Source organism: Corvus kubaryi, unplaced genomic scaffold (genome assembly GCF_017639235.1).
Source record: "Corvus kubaryi isolate FWS band 111438036 unplaced genomic scaffold, C.kubaryi_AGA036_p1.0 37260, whole genome shotgun sequence".
NCBI classification, from domain to species: domain Eukaryota; kingdom Metazoa; phylum Chordata; class Aves; order Passeriformes; family Corvidae; genus Corvus; species Corvus kubaryi.
Window position 1 is genome coordinate 7,797,713 of NW_024581077.1, and position 19,683 is coordinate 7,817,395.

At 49.7% G+C, this 19,683-nt stretch overlaps 2 protein-coding genes across 2 annotated transcripts; one reads left to right on the top strand and one right to left on the bottom strand.

Annotated features, from left to right (window-relative positions):
• The first annotated feature begins 1,326 nt into the window (after positions 1-1,326).
• LOC121662632 (homeobox protein NANOG-like) lies at positions 1,327-4,378 on the top strand. Its single transcript, XM_042023994.1, has 4 exons — positions 1,327-1,612; positions 2,024-2,298; positions 3,021-3,110; positions 3,459-4,378. The coding sequence occupies exons 1-4, from the start codon at positions 1,363-1,365 to the stop codon at positions 3,879-3,881; spliced, it is 1,038 nt and encodes a 345-aa protein (XP_041879928.1). The 5' UTR covers positions 1,327-1,362; the 3' UTR covers positions 3,882-4,378.
• Positions 4,379-9,481: 5,103 nt separating this feature from the next.
• Positions 9,482-16,126, bottom strand: LOC121662633 (homeobox protein NANOG-like). Its single transcript, XM_042023995.1, has 4 exons — positions 15,946-16,126; positions 12,562-12,836; positions 11,142-11,231; positions 9,482-10,775 (listed from the first exon to the last, which is right to left on the bottom strand). Exons 1-4 carry the CDS (start codon positions 16,124-16,126, stop codon positions 10,413-10,415), a joined length of 909 nt encoding a protein of 302 aa, XP_041879929.1. The 3' UTR covers positions 9,482-10,412.
• Positions 16,127-19,683: the final 3,557 nt, after the last annotated feature.

The window sequence follows — 19,683 nt, forward strand, 5'->3', positions numbered from 1 at the left end:
CGAGCAAGCGACCTGCCCAAAACCCACAGCCCGGCTGGCTCTGCTTGCTTTGGGGCCAGAAGCAGGCACTGGCTCTAGCTGGGCATTTCATCCCTTTCGCCCGATTATAATCACTTCCTCCCACATTCCTAGTAGTCTCCCCGACTGGATCTTGTCCGGATTCTGAGAAACTAAATCTTCATTAATTAGAAGGTGATCAAAAGTAGGCCCGGCAAGGACCCTTCCTTGCTGGCTCAGGGCACCAGCTGGGGCTCATTTCTTATTATGACTCAAGATGGGAGGCGGAGATAAATTGAAATCAAGGGCGGCCTTTCCCTGTCAGGTCCTAAAGGCGTTTAGCAGTATAACAGGTTAGTAGCGATTCCCCTACCTGTTTCCCTGCGCTGGTGGAGGTGGGGAATTTGCTTGATGCGTCACATACCCTCATTTGTACTTCTTCCAAGTGGTTTTCCAGGTTTTGTAACTCCCGGGCTGTGTGATCCTCCCGATAAGTTTTTAATTTCCTTAAAGTAAGCAGTAATAGCTGCAGGGGGGGGAAGGGTGGCAAGGGAAACAGTTCATTCTCCCCAAGAAGGCTGTAGGCCCTAACTTCAAATCCTTAAGGATCTGTAAAGCTCTTTTACAGCTGCAGTGCTCTTGTCTCCTTTTGGATCTGACCCAGTGACTTCCATCTCTCCCTGTTGTGTAGAAAAAATTTTTTTTTTAAATTTTTGTTTTAAGATATCACTTTTTAAAAAGTCTTAACTGGCGGGGCAAAGAAGCTTGGAAAATATGTAGAACAGGACTACCTGACTTAGCCTTGGGCGAGCCGCTGGGAGAAGCAGCCTAACTTTCTTTAAGCCGTCCTCCCCGCCGTACAGACACCGCTCTGTAGGGCCATCCCCCCCTGCCCCCGTCCGGATTCACGTGCGGGGACGTGGAGGGCTTATCTGTTTGCAATGATGGTTGCGATCTGCAATGCAGACGCACAAAGTCTCCGCATGCCCCGCGGCGGGCTCCGGGTCCATTCTTTCTGTTTGGGTGGGGACCTGGGAGAAGGAAGAGTGTGAAATGTGGGGGTGGGGGATGTCTGCCAAGGTCTGTCCAACTCACCAGGCGACTCTGCTCATGCCTGCTGCCCCGAGGGGCCAGCAAGCATCTCCCTCCCACGCCCCAGCAGGGAGGGATGTACTGATCCCCACCGTGGCACCTGGGAGCCAAGTTGGTAAGAGTGGCCCGGTGTCCCAGCCCTCCCCCAGTCCCTGAACACCCTCGAAGTCCCTCCCCCCAATCAACCAACTTTTAACATGATAATGGCCATGACAATACCTTCCAGCCAAGGCCAGGAGGGCCTTGGGGAGGACTTAAAGCATCCTCCCCTCAATGGGGTGCCTGCTCGTGGGTTGCCTGCAGCCTCGACCGCCACATCGCCTCATGCTCGGGGCTGGAGGGCCCGGCCCGGCCATGAGCGCCCACCTGGCCACGCCGCCGTCCTACGTGCCCTACCCCGGCGCGGCCAGGTATGGAGACTACTACTGGTTCTCCGCAGGCAGCATGGACAGCGTGCCCGCCGAGGAGGCTCCGGCGCCGGACGCCCCCCCCTTGCCCGCGGCCAAGACGCCCAGTCCCTCAGGTACGCGGCCGGCCCGGCCGAGCAATCGGGCTACCCTGGGCTGGGAGCGCCCGTGTGGCCCGTGTGCCTCCTGCCCCGGGGCCGGGAGGCGATGCCGGTGCTGCGGGCGGCCCCGGCCCCGGTGAGGCTGCGGTGGTCGCGGCCCCGCGGGGAAGGGCGGCGGGAGCCGGGCGCGGCTGCGGCGGCGCCAGCGGGGCCACTCTGCCCAGACGGGACGCGCCAAAGGGGGGACCAGCGAGGCGCCTCGGTCCCGCAGCCGCGAGGCGGCCTGTGCCCATCTCGCTGCGCTGCCCACGGCTACGGAGCCCCTGCGAGTCCCCAGGGCACCAACAATCTTAAATTCTCCGGAGAAGCTGGACTTTAGAGGTTTTTGAGTCTTCCCTGCCTTATTTTGCTCACCTCGGTTCTCTTTTCTCTCCCCAGCTTCCTCCAGCTCTGGGACACTCACCCAGTACTACACCCCTGACTCTGCCACTAGCCCCACCGCAGCAGGCAGCCCGTCTCCCCACTCCTCTTTGCAGAAGGTCAAGGCGCAAGGCAAGGGTGTGGTGAAGGCTGGCAAGAGCCGCACAGCCTTCTCCCAGGACCAGCTGAAAGCCCTACACCAGCGCTTCCAGAGCCAGAAGTACCTTAGCCCCCAGCAGATCCGGGAGCTGGCTGCTGCCCTTGAGCTCACCTACAAACAGGTGAACATCTTGCTCTGAGCGGCAGCTAAGTTGGGGTCTCTTTTTGTGATTTTCTGTTTTCTTAGACCCCAGAGATAAGTTTCTTTTCATTATCTTGTCCGTGCTGCTGCTTGTGTGAGACAGCAGAGGGTGTGAAAATGTGACTCAGTCTTCTTATGTTTGGTTCCAGCACTCTCCACCCACTCCGTGCAGGTGTTTCAAAGGGCCTGCAGAGAGCAGCAAAGCAGGGCTATGCAGAGTCCAGTAACTATTCTGTATGGACGTGTGTTGTCTCTGAGTGTAGAAAGATACTTGCACTGCAATGCAAGTGGCCTTTCCTAGTCGGAGTGGTACCTTGGTCTCTCCCTAGAGAGAGTGTCCTTGCTGCTTGTGTCTGACTAAAAGAACGACTCACTCCTGGGGTCCTGAGCCCTGATCTTGGCACAGCAGTGAGATGGTGCTGCTCAAGCTGACTGCTGCAGTTGCCTTGGCCAGTGTTCTAGGTAGGGTTTTTGAAGTCGGGAAAGAAGATCCCGTGGTGATTGGAAGAGTAGGAATATTAGTTTTCATGTCTCAGCTCTGTGATTTCACAGCTACCTGTATCTGCTGCATGTTGTTAGCTGCTGAAATTATTTACTGTACTAGTAGTCAAGCAGAAACTGGATTGTAGCAGAAAGGAGGATGTGTAGTAAGCTCTGAAAGTCAATTTCTAATTTCTTATGTCCTTTCCGCATCACTTTTAGGTGAAAACATGGTTTCAGAATCAACGGATGAAATTTAAGCGTTGCCAAAAGGAGAGCCAGTGGGTGGAAAAAGGGATGTATCTACCACAGGTGAGTAAACTTCCCCACCACCACCAGTCACGGCTCCTCCAGTCTGCATGTCCAACCTGCTAATTCAAACAATGCACAGGACTCAATATTACCAAGCCAGTTGTATTTCTCCTAACAGAGCTTACAGTGGCATGTCTTTTAAACTGGTTTCCGACACGTTGAGCTGGAGATTACTAAGAGAAGAGCCGGTCATCTCTGCTCTTACTGGTCTATTGGGAGGACAATGGGCATGAAAAAGGCGCTATTGTTCAGCCTGGAGGAGGAGCTGGGGGAGAAAGGAGGACCTATCCGAAAAAATGGGCCGTTGTTGTGGTTCTGCACTACTGACCGACTTTCTCTGTCTCCTAGAATGGGGTTCATCAGGCTGCTTACCTGGATATAGGCCCCACGTTCCACCAGGTCTTCCCTGTCGGCACCAGCAGAAACCTTCAGGCTGTGCCCAACGTGCACCAGGCTTACAGCAGCGGACAGACTTATGGGAATGGGCAGAACCTGTACTCACTCGTGTCTGTGGAGGATGAGGGGCCCTTTGGAAAAGGTGGGACAGGCTGCAATACCCAGCAAACCATGGGTTTATTAAGCCAGCAAATGAACTTCTATCACAGCTGCTTTGACAATATAGATTATGTCAGCGTGGAGGTAGAAGATGCCTTCAACTTCCAGAACACCTCTGACACTGTCACACCATTTTCGAGCTCTCCTATACAGAATCAATGCCAGGTACCTTGGCATCCCATGGGGACCCAGAGTTGGTATGAGTCTCAGGTCTGAGTAGTTTTTTTCTCCCATCTTTTGTGTTCACCCATGGGATTTCCAGGCTCTTGACTCGGGATACAGATTCTATTCGTTTTTCTTGTCCCTCCTCCACTACTCCTGTTTTAACTATAGGAGGGGCTCAGCACCCTGTTGCCTGGGGCTAGTTTTCTGTTTAAGTCTGCCTGTCTGTTCGTAGCTAACCCTTGGCAGAGATGCTTTGGGTATTGATGAGATTGAACCTCATTTATTGAGGCCAGTGTGCAATGTCACAGCTGTGAGCAGCAGAGGTTGTTACAGTCTGTTTGTTGTTAAGGTCTCACCTTCTTTGCTGCCTCTCTAGAAGGTGATCTCTGATCCTTGCCCTGTGCATCTTGCAGCAGAGCTTCCACTGCAAAGGAGGTGAATATTTGTTGTTGCAGAATAATTTTTCATAAAGTGTGGTTTTTTTGCAGTGTTACCAGGCATGTTTTATGTTATGTGCATCCTGTCTGTTATTACTATTTCTGCTTAATGTTCAGTGTTCTTAATGTTAAATGTTCTTACACAGTTGTTTGAATTGAAATAAATTACTTTATTTTAATGTTGTAATGATGTCACCAGCTTGCATTGAAACAGCCTGCTGTGAGAGTGGTTATTCTACACAGACCTAGACCTGCAGTACTGAGGAAAGGGAGGAAATAACTAACCCTACTGTGTTTTCTCCCACGGGTGGGATCAGGCAATTGTTCAAAAGGAGCAAGTCACAGAAGTCTATCAGCCTGTTTTTAGTATGCAGGTGTGTTGCCAAGTGCAAGGAGGGCAGGGGGAGGCTCCAGGGCTAGGCAACTGAACAAGCTGCTTGCTTGAAGGGATGTGCAGCCCTGTAACATGCTTATATTAGCCCTTGAACAGCAATGCTTCAAAAAAATTATTGAAGAAGGGGGATGGAGCAAAAGAAAGTGTCCTAGAGATGGTGTGGCCTCCTGCTGCTGCTCCAGAAGGTCACAACTGGAGGCCTGGAATCCTTCTTAATTAAATCTGCGGTTTTCTTGAGGTTCTTGTGCTGATCTCAAATGGTAACAGAATCTCCTGCCTCCAGCATGGAAACAAAACCAGAACCAAGCTGCTATTGACTCATCCTCTAAACTAGCAGAAGTTGTGTTTGTGTTTAATCCCAGGTTCTTTGAATTTACACTACACCACTGAAGCCCTTCATCTGTCTGAAAGGGGCAATTCAGCGCATATTCCCACCGAGCACAGTTAGCTAAACTGGCAGCTGACTGCTCAGGCTCAAACTGCTACAGGTCCTTTGCTGAACAGAACCTGCCTGTGTGGATGCAAAAGCATATCCCCTCTTTCCTTTTGCAATGCTGCAATCCTCTGCTCCTGAGGCAAGGTACAATAGGTACAGGAAGGAGAGAAGAGCGGAGGCATGAGCCTGTGTAGAGGAGGACAAAAGAATTAGTCACTCATACGTGTGGGCTGCCAACCTCAAAACAGCACAAAAAGGTAAATCTGGTCCGGAAGGGGGGGAATGTCAGGTTCATGTGGTTTTCTGCATTATAGAACAGAGATCCTTTCTCATCTGGGTGGGAGATTCATATCCCAATATCAGTGTGTATGAATTCTGGGTAATTCTGTGGCCAATAGTATTAATTTCAACGCTTGCCTTGAAGAAATAAAGCTGAACCATACACCTATAAAAGTCATACATCCTATTGGAAGGAATAAGAGGGAGGTGTCTTTACAAACAATCTGTGGCCCTACTGGTAGATAAACCCAGATACTGAGAGGTGAAAGAAGCAATGGGAGGAACCATAAATTCCATAGGAATTCCACTAAATTAACACAGTTACTCACTCTGTGCTAATCCATGGATTTAGAGAAAAAGAGCAGACACAGAAAAGAATAGAGGGGGGTTGTACATTAGAAAGGGGATTTGTATTAAGCGATTCAGGAAGTCTGTACCTCTCAGGTCCCTCAGCCAATGGTGAAAGAGAGAGGAAAATGCAGTCGGGAAATTAAGGTGAAAATGAGGCTGTTTCCTCCTAACCATTTGAGAGACCCATGGGAAATGCCCATGACCTCTCCCTTTATTTGAATAAAGTTACAGGACTGCTCTATCTCCTTTTTGGACATAAACCTCTGGTGTTTGTGGATTTTCCTGGCACTATGCCTTGTCTTTCAGCTTTAAAATTAGCAGCTTATGTTTTTACGGTTCTTTTAAGATGCAATCTTTAGTTCTAAAGAAATAAGGTATAGAGATATTTGTAGAATAATTGCAGAGGATGCCTGCTGCAGTTTACCTGTGTTGCTTGGTATGTTTTTTTTCATGTGTCTGCTGCAAGGCTAAGGAGCTAGCCAGATGTCCTGCAGGAACAGATACTGTTGCTAAAACAGCCCTGGGGCTGAGAATGATTGCTCTGCATGTTGTGGTTTGTGTTACTCCATGTACTATGGGAGGGCTCTGTGGAAATTGAATGTTCCCTCGTGGCTGTGTTATTCCCCTGGTTGCTCAGCCTGGGTTGGTGCAGGTTTGGCAAGCACATGTAGCTGGAGGGAGCATGTGGAGCAGCTGTTGTTGGAGTTTTGGAAGGTAGGCTGGAAAGGCCTCCTAGTAGTTCATAAAGTGTTTCTAGAGATTGTGGACTTAAGCAGGAGTCTGCCTTTCCACAGAGCTGGTGCTCTCTTCTGTTATCTTCACATGCCTGAATCACATCACCATGTGAAACAACTGCACACGTAATTGGGCACTACTACCAAAAACGGTGGAGGTGCAGGTGCCTCCAGCCTATACTTGCAGAAGAGTTTGTCAGTTCCTCAGAGGAAGTAGGTGCATGCCAGCAAAAGCTCTTTCTGCTAGGATACATTACACCTCTGTTAGGACTGCTGCTTCTCGAGATTGTGCTGTGTTACAGTGATTTCTGCACACTGCAAACATGATTTGCCTTGCCAGCAAATCTTTTTAGGATCAAGCTGTAAGATGATTTGGAGCTCTTCATATGCATTACAGCTTGTGGGACTGCACATTCACAGTATTTCTGCAGTGACAAAACTCCAGCTGTCAATGACAACTCCATTACCAAAGCTGCAGATGTAGTTCCAGTGATGCAGAGAATCCCACCTAAGCAGAAGAAATTTGATCTAGTACAGATTACGTAGACCAGGGTTTTATTCTGTAGTTCACTGGGTTCCAGCTGTCCCACAGGCAAAATACCAAGCAGGTAGAGTGGTGCAAGCGACCTTGCTCTCAGTGTCAATGTGGCCTGCAGCAATGTTTTTTACAAGCTATGTATTTCTTCTGAGTGACCCATGAGCAAGGGCTCACAGCCCCAGTTGTCTCTCCAGTGCAGATAAAAGTCGTGATCTTTGCTTTAATAGGCTCTTCCCTACAGGCATGTGTAAACATATTTAGTTATCTAACTACAGCGCATGCCCGAAGGCTGAGCTAACAGGGTTTCGGAAATTTTCAGTCAAGCGTTGCCACACGTCTCTTGCCAGGCCTGTCATCAGAGGGCAGCAGCATATTGGCTGATACTGAATAGTCATGAGGCATGAAGGACTCTAAATCATGACACTTAGACATTAAAAAAAAAAAAAAAAAAACCGAAAAACCAAAACCCAAAAAACCCCCCGAGAAACCTCAACGCCAAGTTTTTTCCTACTTGTGAGGGCCACTTTATCTTCATGCTATCCAAAATTTTGAGGAGCACCCTCAGGTCATATCTGTGAATCTCTTTCAGAACCAGGCTAGAATTAAATTCTCATATTTGACCAAGGTCCCTCTGCTCTCTAGCAGCTGGGCAGTGTCCAAACTATTGAATCTTTTTCAAATTACAACATTGGGACTTCTGCTTTGAGTGAGCCCCACGACCAGAAAATAATCCAAACCCCCAGCGTCCCTCTGGCTGGCTGGGGCTGAGGGACTCCCTCTAACAGAAGCTGCATTCCTGCTGTTTTTACACAGGACATTGGGAATGAAGCTCCTGATACAGCAGACATCAATGACCTCCCTTCCTGGAAGCTGCTTATTTGCCTGTTGGAATTGCCGCGGGCTTTTGGACTCTCCATAACCACCTGTGGCAATAAGGTCTGTCTTTGAATGATGACCTCTGAAAAATTTTGTGTCTCTGAGGAAACTGCAAGATTTGGTAGTGTTTGTTAGCACTACTTTGCTGAAGGTCAATAGCAGGGAGGTCACAACTGATGCTCTTACAGACAGCAGCTTTCTGCAAGCCAGTCCCCGAGCCTCTGCAGCAAAATCCTGCCTTGTCCTAAAGCATCTCTGAAGGAGCAGGGCATGACACGTGACGCCTTTTCCAGAGAATTATTAGTGAGAACCAGTCGCAAGCTCAACTTTTTTCACCTACAGCAGCCTTTTGATGGGTTGGCATGGAAAAGCTTCAGATGATATTCAGGTAAGTAAACACCATTATTGGCTCGAGAAGAACTGAAAAATATCCTCATAATGGTGTGAGAGTCCTGATAAGTGCTGCTTTTGTAGTCCACCCTCCGATGTTAACCAGCCCCTTTTCAATTGGCTTAATTGTTCCCACGCCTCTAATTGTTCCAATAACAGTCTTTCCCAATGTAAGCCACTTGCTGGTTGTAGGGGGAAGGGGTGGGGGCTGTGCCAAGATTATATGACTCACCATCCAAAAGGCCTTATCTTGCCCCAAATCATACTGGCCATGTCTTGAGGTTCAATGCCAGGCAGCAAATAAGCACCATGCAGTCACTCACTTGATCACTCCCCACCGCTGGGATGGGCAAGAGAATCATTAGAGTAAAAGTGAGAAAACTCGTGGGTTGAAATAAAAACAGTTTAATAGGTAAAGCAAAAGCCTCACACACAAAACAAGCAAAACAAGGAATTAATTCACCCCTTCCCATGGGCAGGCCACCTCCAGGACAACAGGGCCCCATCTCATGTAATGGTTACCTGGAAAGAAAAAGGCCATCACTCTGGATGTCCCCCTCTTCCTTCCCCCAGCTTTCTACACTGAACCCAATGTTATATGGGATGAAATATCCATTTGGTCAGTCGGGGTCAGCTGTCCCAGCTGTGTCTCCTCCTAACTCCTTGTGCACCCCCAGCCTTCTCGCTGTCAGGGAGATAATAAGAAGCGGAAAAGGCCTTGACACTGTGCAAGCCCTGCTCAGCAATAATGAAAACATCTCTGTATTATCAATCCCCGTCTCAGCACAAAACCAAAACACAGCCCCATCCTAGATAGTGTGAAGAAGGTTAACTAAAACAACCAAAGTCAGCACACCATGCAGTTTACAGTAGGGTCAGAGTGTCTGCATGAGGGAGTGGGAACAAACAGCTATGAGGCACAGAGACAGAAATCGGCTTTGCCAATAGAAGACCATGCCTCTTATTACTCCAGCCACAGAAATCACTGCCTTCATTTTATGCTCATTTTTTTTAACCATGGAAGCTAATTCATTGCATTAAGAGAAATTCATTGTCATCATCCAAGAGTGACAGAAAAAGAGTGATAGAAAACCTGTGACTCTGGGAACTGGAGGCCTATTATTACTTTGTTACACATACCTGGTTTTAGGCGCTTAGATAGCTACATAGTTTTAAGTTTAGAAATTATAGTACCTCCATGAAAGTCCCCATATTCAATATTGCTGGATCAGGAAAATTCTTAAGGTGGGTGATAGTTACTCACCTGTTTCTTTGACTTGAGATACCTGGCATTGCCAAGAGTTATGAAGCTGATCCACTTATAAGAGAAAAATCTCTGTTTATGGTTTCAGCATCAAATAACAATGGCATGTGGTTGCTGTAGCTATTTATGTTCCATCTGGCTTTTATATTGCAATGCTCTATTGCAGTGGGAAAAAAGAGATACAGAAAAATACATACTGCATCTTAAAAAATACTTTTTTTTTTATTTGCCAAATTGAATGCACTGTTAGGTTTTCTCAAGGAGAGGCACAGCAAGATACAGACTAGAAGGAAGGGCTTAAAAGATCATCTTACCAGCCTTTCTGCAAGCTGCTTGTCACATCTCCATTAAACACGTCATCACTTCACCTCATGGCTGACATACAGAACTGATGGCCTACACTTCAGATGGATAACTGGCACATGGCAATAACTTCTCCAACTTCAGTTAAAGGTACATGACCAGCACCTCTCCGTACAGCCCCTGGCTTCATGTGTTATGTACACATAAACTGTACAGTGATACATAGAAATGAGATCCCCAAAGGAATCTGTGCTTCCTCTAAGACAAGTTACAAGATCCATCATTAAGAAGATTGAGGGCACAAGCTGGGTAGCCAGATCTTGGGTTTTGCTATAAGGGAGCTTGTTTGCCTGTGCCAGTCAAGGAAGGACTGTGTGTGTGCACATGTACGGGCACAGAAAGGAAGGGCTGTGTGTGCGTACCGGGGCAAACGGGTATCTGCACGGCTGTGTGTCTGCAGGCACAGATTTGGATGCCAAAACAGGTTCTAGCTACAAGGTGTCCCTGAGGTGGACTGCACACAAATAACAAAGGGAGAAATGAGAACAAGATTTGCCCAAGTACCCCACATCCACAGTGCTTAGGAGTGATAAAGATGATGGCTGGCAGTGGTTGGGAAAGGAGCCCCCATTGTGGCTGAGTGGTGAAAATTACAGCCATCACCTGTCTTTGAGGCTGGATATTCCACACTGCCAGGACAGCTGTGGTAAAAGTCTACTTTGTGCTGGGCAATGAAGCCCACTGTCTGCTGGACACTGCAGGTCCCCCCGCCTTTGCCAAAGACTCCTCCATCCTCGCCGGTCACAATTGTGTAAGCATTCTGCCCTGCTCCATAGTGCTGACGGGGGGCAGGCATGGTTTGGATGTTGCCAGCTGCAGTGATGGGGTAGCCCTGGTGGAATTTGGGGTGCACATCCAGGTAGGTACTGGTCTGGAAGCCACTCTGAAAGGAAAAGGCAGCGGGTCAGAACACATAGCTTCTCCACCGGTGTCCACAGACCTGACACGTACCAGGGCTCTGGCCCTTCACATTTCATATTGTCTCCTCATCAGCAGCAGCGGCATGAAGGGCAAGAACTATGTCCATTCCCATAGCTCAGGGGTGGATGCACAATCATATATATTTATATATACATAGGAGGGAAAGAGCTTTTCCCTGGAAACATTTCTGTGGCATACCCAGCCCACTGAGCAAACCAGGAGGCCGGGTACACTGACACTTTTATGCTTAAATTGCCCCCAAGGAGGAAATACAGGACTGAACTGCCTAGACAGAAGAGCCATGATGAGCCATGTGCTATGTTCTTACTTGCGTGAGGCACTGAGCCCGTTCACTCCACAGGCTGTGCTTCTGGCACCTCTTCAGCTTCATCCTCCGGTTCTGGAACCAAGTCTTCACCTGGGTGGGGAAGGGAGAGCAGAGAAAACGTCAGCAAAGGCGAAGGAAGAACAAATGTTACCAAATTCACAAGCCGGAAGAACCGGAGGGAGAGTGACCAGATGGCAGAGATACATGGGTAGCAGCAGATAAAAGCCTTTAAGAACTCCTGGGGGTTGTTGCCACGGGGAGAGGTCTGTCTAGCAGCCTCAGCAGGTGGCTAGTGCAACTGTGTGATGGGGGAGGGGGTGGATCTGTGTCAGGAGACGGTGATAGTTGTGAAAAATCGACTCGTTCCAATCATGGAGGTGAATGACTGGTCTAAATCAGATCCACTGACACCTCTACAAGCCCCTTGCACTACAGGCAAACTTCTAAGACACTGTTTCTGCATACTTGTGAAGAGAGAAGGGACAGACTTGCTCCTTGTACCCAGCAGTTCCCAAATTCAAAGCTCCTTTGCTGGGGCGAATTCCAGGGCCATTTCCCCCCGGGCTGTGTCTGGGCTGTGAAAGCAGCCTTTGCAGGGATGTGGATTGAGGGAAAGAGCAGACTGTCCCACCTGTCTTGTTCCTGACAGAACCAGTTCAGTGTGTGCTGTACGTGTGCACTTACAATGCACGTATAACATTTTTAGTCCCAGGGCATTCAGGCCATCATGCCCAGCTCTGAGATCCATATTCCAGGCAGATTTTGGACTTGTAACTGTGAGACCTTGTGCCCCACTGCCCAGCCTCCCCTGCTTTATGAAGGCATAATTTGAGGCAGCATCATTTCACTACATGCAACCTACCTGGAGATCAGCAGAGACCCCAAAGGGCAGTGATGTGTGAACCTAGCAGCACCCACATGGAGTGGGGAGCAGGTGTCAAGCAGCCAGGCAGTGCTGAGTGTGGAACATTATTAGATATTGGACAAGACAAGTCCTGGGAGACACTAGCAAGAGCTTTCAGCATGTCACAGCCCCACGATTCAGAGAACTGATGCATGCCAGGGTTTCTGTGAAGTTCACAGTGCATGGAAAAATCTGTGAAGTGCTGTCAAGCCCAGGGTAGAGACTGTTTGTGGCGAACAACATATTCATCACTGGGTTTGCAATTCTACTACAGGTGTTGGCAACAGAACCCTTAACTGACCCCTGACTTGGGAGGCCCAAATGAGGTGCCACTGACCCCTCTATCCGCAAAAGTACTTCTGATCTCTGGGCATGAATAAGCAGGGGAGCGACTGTTAGCTGGCACCTTTGCCTCAGTCCCTGCTGGGGGCTCATCTTCCCATCCTGTCACTTCCTTATGTGACCACTCAGCCACTGTGAGATCAATATACTGTGGGTCAAAGTCTCTGTGTTCACCTGCTTGTAGGTGAGCCCCAGGGCAACAGCCAGCTCCCGGATCTGCTGGGGACTGAGGTACTTCTGGCTCTGGAAGCGCTGGTGCAGGGTTTGCAGCTGCTCCTTGGAGAAAGCTGTACGGCTCTTGGTCTTCCTCAGCCCCTCCATGCCATTTTCTCTGCCCTTCTGAGACTTAGCTGTAGGCTGTGGGGACGAGGATGATGAATGTGGACTGGTGGCTGAATCTGGTGTGAATTGGCTGAAATTCCCAGAACTGGATGAAGGTGGGGATACTTCTATAAATAAAAAGACAATGAGAAAAGGTATGAGAGACAAAATGTTTAGCTGTAAGGGTATGAGCATGCACCCTGCCTGCTGTAGAGCTCTTTGCCTACAAGACAGGAGCTTTCCTGAAGCAAAGGTTTGTGTGACCCTCCTCTCTTCATGGATCTGTGAGCACAGACAAGCGCACTGACTGAGCAGCTTCCCAGGTCAGTCCCCTCCGGGATGCTCATGGCTCCCCTTTGCCAGGAAGAAAAGTCAGGGCAGGGAGTGGTGCAAGAGTGGTGCACATTGGTTCACAGTGAACTATCCTCCTCCAGAAGGCCTCATCAATATTTCAGTCTGAGTGTGGTGTAAAAAGGCCTCGTCATGACTGCAAGCACAGCTCTGGGTTGGTGGCTGGGCTCCCCAAAACTGCCTGCCCAGCAATACCAAGGCACTCAATAGAGACAAAACAAACTCTAACCAGGGTGCATGGTGGGGCAGAGCAGCCAGTGCTCACAGTGACGGCAGCTGGTGGAGAGCATCAGGCATTGGATATTGGCTCAGTCCTGTTTGCCTTTGTCTCCCACCACAGACTGTGCCACTACTGGAAACACATGTAGGTGGGGGGACCTATTTGTCTAAGAGGGGCTTTTGGTGAGAGAAGAATGAAGGAGAGAAATTTCACATGGAGAAGGAGAGGGAGAGGAAATGTGGATATGTGAAACAGGTGAAAGGAGCCAGTAGTTCTGTACCAGGGACATACGGGACAGAATTCAAGAGTGCAGAGGAAGGCATTCAAGCCCCTTCTCATTTGTCTCGGTACATTTCTTAAGGGGTCTCTGTTGATGGCAAAGTTGAGATCAAGACCTAAAGGAAAAGCTTCCTGAACAATCTGGGCTACTAGTGAAGCCAAAAGCTGCCAAGACGCAAAGTCATTCAGCCTGAAGGAATAAGAAAATGTGTCAGATGCCAGATTACTGGGGTTTGAGAGAGCCTGAGACCTTCTCAGGGCAACCCTGACTGAAGGGCTGTGATACCAGTCACTCCTCTTTCCCCTAACTACAGTGATGAATCTGCCCATCCCTCCCTCCTCCAGCTACTCCTTGGCAAACTGTCCTGCATAATCCATCCCCTCTCCTCCTACTGGAAGTGTAGTGAATGGGGCAGTGCCATTTCAGTACCTACCTTCTGACTACTGAGCCCAAATGTCTCCCAACCTCCTTACCAGCCACCCTGAGAGCTGTGGCACTGAGACACCCTCCTCAACCTCCAGAACATATATCCAGTGCAAAGTTACTGATGTCCCCTGGAGGAATGGGCTTCCCACCCACCCTACAAAACCTTTCCCTCTTCTATCCTAAGCTGAGAGCCTACTAAGCAATCACTCAAAAGCCTTGGGGTGCTGTTGGACCTCAGAAAGGTGTCCACATCTGTGGTAGTGTTCCCCTTGTTACTCTCCTTACAGAGCCATGCCTGTCTCTGTGGTGCCTGCCACTCGAGGCTTGCCTGCTCGGGGCCATTTGCTGTCCCTAGGAGAGGACACAACCCAGAGCAGGGGCTGGGTGAGCAGCTAGGGGTGTAGTGGGGCAGGTTTCTAGTGCTGGGGAGCAGGGCCATGAGGACTGCAAAGGGATTCTGTCTACAAGCAGGAAGAGGCTGTCAGCAGAAGAGGTGCAAGGGCCTGTGGTGTTATGTGCATGGGGCTAGATTGCACAGCCTTGAGGAAGCTGAACATCCGTGACCTGGCAGCATGGGAAGCTAAAACTTTGTGTGGGATCACAGGATGCTTGGCTCCTGCACTCTGTGCAGTAAAAACCTTGTAGGCAGAAAATGAGTATGCTGGGAACATGGGCTTGGAAAACAGGAAAGTCTCCTGTTAGGTGGGAACCCACAGCAAGACCCTGTAAAACTAAAGCTCCCCCAGGTTCCTGCTCGACTTGTCATCCCAAACCCCCATGAAACCCCCATGCGCAGCTCGAGCTCAGGACAAAAATGCTCCCTCGCCCATGAGAAGAGAGTAAAGGAGAGAGGAAGCAAGAAACACAAACAGTGCAACAGACAGAACATGCAAGCCTGTGACAGACCCACTCCCACAAGCCCTTTGACTTCCACAACTGGGCTCTCTCTGAGAGAAGTACAGAGGAGAGTGTTTGAAGACGGGGTTTAAGTCTGTGTACCAGGCCCACCAGGGGCACAAAGGAGTCCATCTGCCTGCTGCCTTTGTCGGGCAGGCAGCACGCAGAGAACCCAAGCCTTTCTCCAAGCTACATGGCAGGTAGCCACGTGCCAAGTAGCCATAGTCACTCTGCCTGAGCCTGTAGCTTTCTACAGCAATTGACAGCTTGAAAGTGGCACCCCAAAACCTGGTTCTCCTCCCACCAATTTACCTTGCTGGAGTGTTGCCCTGCTGACCACAATGTGGGGCTGGGTGAAAACCTGCTTTTATCAGCTCTTCTATTGCCACTCACTGGAGTGGGAGAGGAATGGCAGGAACAGAAAATGTCACTGCCGTGAGGCCTGGGACTTTTTGGTAAAAAAGGACAAGGCAAAGCAACAAGAGCACAGAGAGGAGAGGGAAATAGAGGAAAATGGCAAAATGAAAGAACCAGTGAGTAACAATGCTAGATTTAACAGAGCAGATCTCCCAGCACCCAGTAATTCAGAGCAGGCCTTGGCTCATATTTAATAAGCCCATAAAAGGTGCAAGGAGTTTGTAAGGGGATAAGGGATGCCACAAGAAGTATCTCCAGGATCTGTTTCTCTCGACAGCATGCACGACAGCACTTAACTAAAAGGATGCTCAGACATTCCTGCCCCAAGAACCATGAACTTCCATAAGACCAAGTAGTCACACTGCCCTTCGGCCTGGAGCACAGATCTGACAGTGCCTCGACTCTTGCAGGCTCTGGTGAGGTTTAGGAAACCGGTCCACAGTCACCCAAGAAACACAGCACGGAAAAGTGGCGTGACTGGCCAAGGTCACCCCTCCTCCTTGCCTACCACACCGCAGTTTGCCTAGGTCACACACTAGGAAACCAAGGCAGGGAGAGAGAAAAATTCACTCCAAGTCATTTGAGCCTGACCTGGGACCAGAGGTATCCTGGGGATCAGCTCCAGGATTTAGCTGAAAGGCCTTACCTGCTGCGTGCCTCCTCCCTCCTGCCTCCGGAGACTGCCTAACCCCGGCGGCTCCCGCAGGCCCGGCCGCCGTGGGGGCTTGTCCGGCCTCCCCCGCCGAGTTCCAGTAAAACTCCAGGTACCCCATGCCAGCCCCGCCGGGGTGCGCCTGGTACGGGGGCAGCGCCAGGTGCGCGCACATGGGGAGCAGCTGAAGGGGCGGGTCCCCCACCTCAGAGCAGATGTCACCCTCACCTGGGGGCAGGTCTCACCACCGAGCTGAGGTAGCCCCGAAGCGCAGACAGGCCTTTATAGCCGGCCATTCCCTGCCTGGGACCGCAATATTCACCGTGGCCCGCTCCTCCGGGCTCTTTGTCATGTTAAAGAAGCTGATCGGTGGGGTGGGGACAGAGCAGGGGGGAGGGAAAGTCGCGCACAGCATCAGGGCTGAAATATGTCCCCTCTGAATTCTTCCCATTCTGTAGGTTCCTCAGTCACACCTGAGCAGGGTCTGATCCAGAGTCCCAGGACGACTCCTCCTGCTTGCTTCTTTGGGCTCTGCTGAGCTTGTCCTGCCTCAAAATCCCTGTACAAGGGATTTTGTACAAGACAGCTTTGGGAGAACACATCCCAGCCAGTCTCCACCAAGGGGGAGAGGACAGGAGGGAAATCTGGCGCTGAGCTGCTCCATACCGTGCCAGCCAAACCCACACCCTGGCCTGAGTTACCCACAAACACCCCCTACTGACCTGGCAGCACTTCCCACGCTCTAGCTGCAGATGTCAGAGATGGAACAGGGGGGAAATGAGTAAGAATTAGATCTGAGGGCTAGAACATACCTTTTTTTTTTTTTTTAACTGTAAAGGAATTTCCTTCATACAGGCCTTCGAGGGAGCCAGCTGAAAATGTGTTTGGCCCATCTTCAACAAACCTGTGCCAGAGCAAAGTCAGAAACACTGGGCAAATCACATCCAACACGAGATCTCACTTTTCAGAGCAGGCTCAGAAATCTGAACTGGCTTGTCTCCAGGGAGACAACCAGCAGAGACATTTTCACTGGAGAGGTAGGAAAAAATCGAGTGTACGTAAGGTCCACAGCTAACAGATTTGCTTGCCCATGGCCTTTCAAAAGCACATCCTTTCATTTGTGTAGCCTTGGCTGTGGCCTTTGCCAGGTTGCTGCAGGTTGGTTGGAATAAAGGAGATTAAGAGTTTCCTTTAAGACAGGGTTAGCTGATGTTTCCTGACATATGGCCTACCCAAGGGGAACAGGCACATGCAGAGCTGTTCATTAAATAACTAAAGGTAAGTGAGTGAGCTACAGAATTCAGCTACAGGCCTGCAGATTTGGCTTGTTTTGGTCCCCTCTCATCAGCAGGTTTTGCTCTGCCTGTATTTAGGAAAATTTTATTAGTTTAGTCTCAAAAGACATTATGAGTCTCTCACTAATGTCTGTTTCTCAATAGAAAGACAGAAGTCCCAGAGTTAATTAAAATACTTGTTGCTACAACCAGCCCTGTTTTGGCATCAGGACATGTGCATGCTTCCTGTCAGAAGCTCAGCACTGAAGGTGTTGATCCACAGAAGTGTAAAATGATTTCAAATGGACAGTCCACTCACCCCCCTGTACCTCATTACTTCACAAATGCTTGTTGCTGCTTTCATCCCAAGCCTGGGCTAGCATCCCAGTACCTGTCCAGCAGGCCAGAGAGGGACACCTGCTTGCTGTGAGTGTTCAAATATCAGCAGGGAGAAGATACACACAGGTGGGTGAAAGCAACAGAAATAGGAAGTAGAATTTAGATCAGTGAAAAAGGATGTAGACAGCACTTCTGCCAGGACTTGTGCTGCTCTGTGCCCCATGGCAGGTCACTAGTCCTGGCTTCCCTGTCTGTAGAGACACTTTCCCATGAGGTGCAGACTGGAGGGAGCCAAGGACCTGGCTAGACACTCTTTAAATTGACACGGAGTTTTGTGTTTTCCGTTTGCATTAAACACTTTTTTACTTTACAAACTGCAGGGACTGACATATCTCTGCACAAGAATGGCAGGTTTTAATGTTCAATTTATGTGAAAAACTTAAAACTAAAAAGGGCTTTTGAGCACATCTGCCTCAACAGAAACCCAAAAACATCCTGAATATGTCAATTATGCTGCAACAGCCTCTACAATTTGGCTTTGGCTCATGCCTCCCTTCTGAATCATTCTACATTTCAGAGCTGCAGTGCCACAAGAGCTGAGATCACTGTCCCTCACATCTGCCCTCAGGCCCTAGCTGATTAAGCACAAGTTACATGAGCTGTACAGAGCTTGGGACCCCACTGGGCAGCTCCAGTGCCACCAGTCAAGGAGAATGTTATGCTCTCCTTCTTACTCAAGCCTGGCCTGTTACCATATGTTGGCGTTCAAGTTTTCATGGCCTTAGGTGCAGTAAGAATATGAAACCAAGGTAGAAGACCTGCGAGGTATCAACATCTGTTTTAGGATTGTTGAACCTGAAGACCTGGCAGAAAACATAGTGTGGGTGCTGGTGTGGGTGGCAGTGGGTCTGTGTAGCTGTTGGGAGTTTCCCTGCCTGAGCACTTCACACTTGATCTCAATGATTTCAGCTTCTTCTGAAGGTGTCTGGGATCTTTCCTACAAAGTGCCCAGAGGCCATAATAAACCAAAGTAGTCACTTGCACTACAAAGTCCCTCCGGGCAGCAGCCTGGGAGCAGGGTGGTGTCACTCCTGGGAGCAGAGCCACCTGCCCAGCTGGACCAGTGAGTGGGGCAGTACAGAGGGAGTCACCTCCCTGGGGGCAGGAGGGGGACCAAGGGGCAGAGGAGCTGAGGGAACCTCAGGGCCTCACTGCCTGTGGTTTCAGAGCAGCAGCACCTCTGAGGGAGCAGCTTTGTCCCCCACAAAACATGTGACACAGATGTGGCTTGGCATCAAACCAAGCCTGGTTGGTTTGGTACTGTTCTATTCCAGGCTGAGCCCAAATACTCACTGTTATCTGACAATGATCTCCATGAAGGCATTCCCAGGCTCAGGCTCGTGGCTCAGAGGGCTTTTTGATATCTTAAACAACCTTTGTCTACTCTTCTGTACCATGAAGCTGTAAGCACACTTCTTTACCAAAAAGAGGGTAAATTCTTCACAGCGTGGCAGTACCAGGATCTTTCATTAACAGCTAAGCCCTTTGCTTCCTCAGAGATGGCACTGAGCTCTCTAGCAGTCACAGCAATGAAACAGTAGCCTGTCAATTGCCAGGTGAGCCTGCAGAGCAGGTCAGAGTAGCTCAGGGATATTAGTTTCTCCTGAAGAAGGACTCAGAGGGAGTCAAATGAAAGAGCTCAGGTCTGAATAAAGACACTGATTCTGAGATGTCTGTGTTCTGGCAGTGTCCCATGGCAGCTAACATGCAAACAAGGCTTGGCATCTATGGCATGGACATAGGTAGAACAAGAACTGAAAGTTAAATCGGACAGCAACCTGAAAAGACTTGGCTATTTAGTCACAGTTTGAGCCCTTGTGATTCACCACTTCTTGGTGCAGCTCTGCCCCACAGCCTCCTCAGTGACAATGCAGCCGATGCCACCAGGAGCAGTCTCACTGCTTGTGCATTTCTGTTTGCCTGGCAGAGCTGTGGCAGTTTAGGCTCCTGCGGTTTAGGTGCCCTTCTTGCTACCACTGTACCAGGAAAACACCAAGTTCCTTGGAAGCTTGGCCTCCCCAGAGCCCACTCGGGGAGTGCAAGAGGAGCACCTCTCCCC

Coding starts and splice junctions, on each gene's coding strand:
- LOC121662632 (XM_042023994.1), top strand. CDS start 1,363: ATGGGGTGCCTGCTCGTGGGTTGCCTGCAGCCTCGACCGCCACATCGC. Junction 2,299..3,020: donor TTGAGCTCACCTACAAACAG/GTGAACATCTTG, acceptor CATCACTTTTAG/GTGAAAACATGGTTTCAGAA. Junction 3,111..3,458: donor AAGGGATGTATCTACCACAG/GTGAGTAAACTT, acceptor TCTGTCTCCTAG/AATGGGGTTCATCAGGCTGC.
- LOC121662633 (XM_042023995.1), bottom strand. CDS start 16,126: ATGTGCGCGCACCTGGCGCTGCCCCCGTACCAGGCGCACCCCGGCGGG. Junction 12,837..15,945: donor AGGGAGGAGGCACGCAGCAG/GTAAGGCCTTTC, acceptor TTTTATTTATAG/AAGTATCCCCACCTTCATCC. Junction 10,776..11,141: donor GGGCTCAGTGCCTCACGCAA/GTAAGAACATAG, acceptor TTTTCCTTTCAG/AGTGGCTTCCAGACCAGTAC.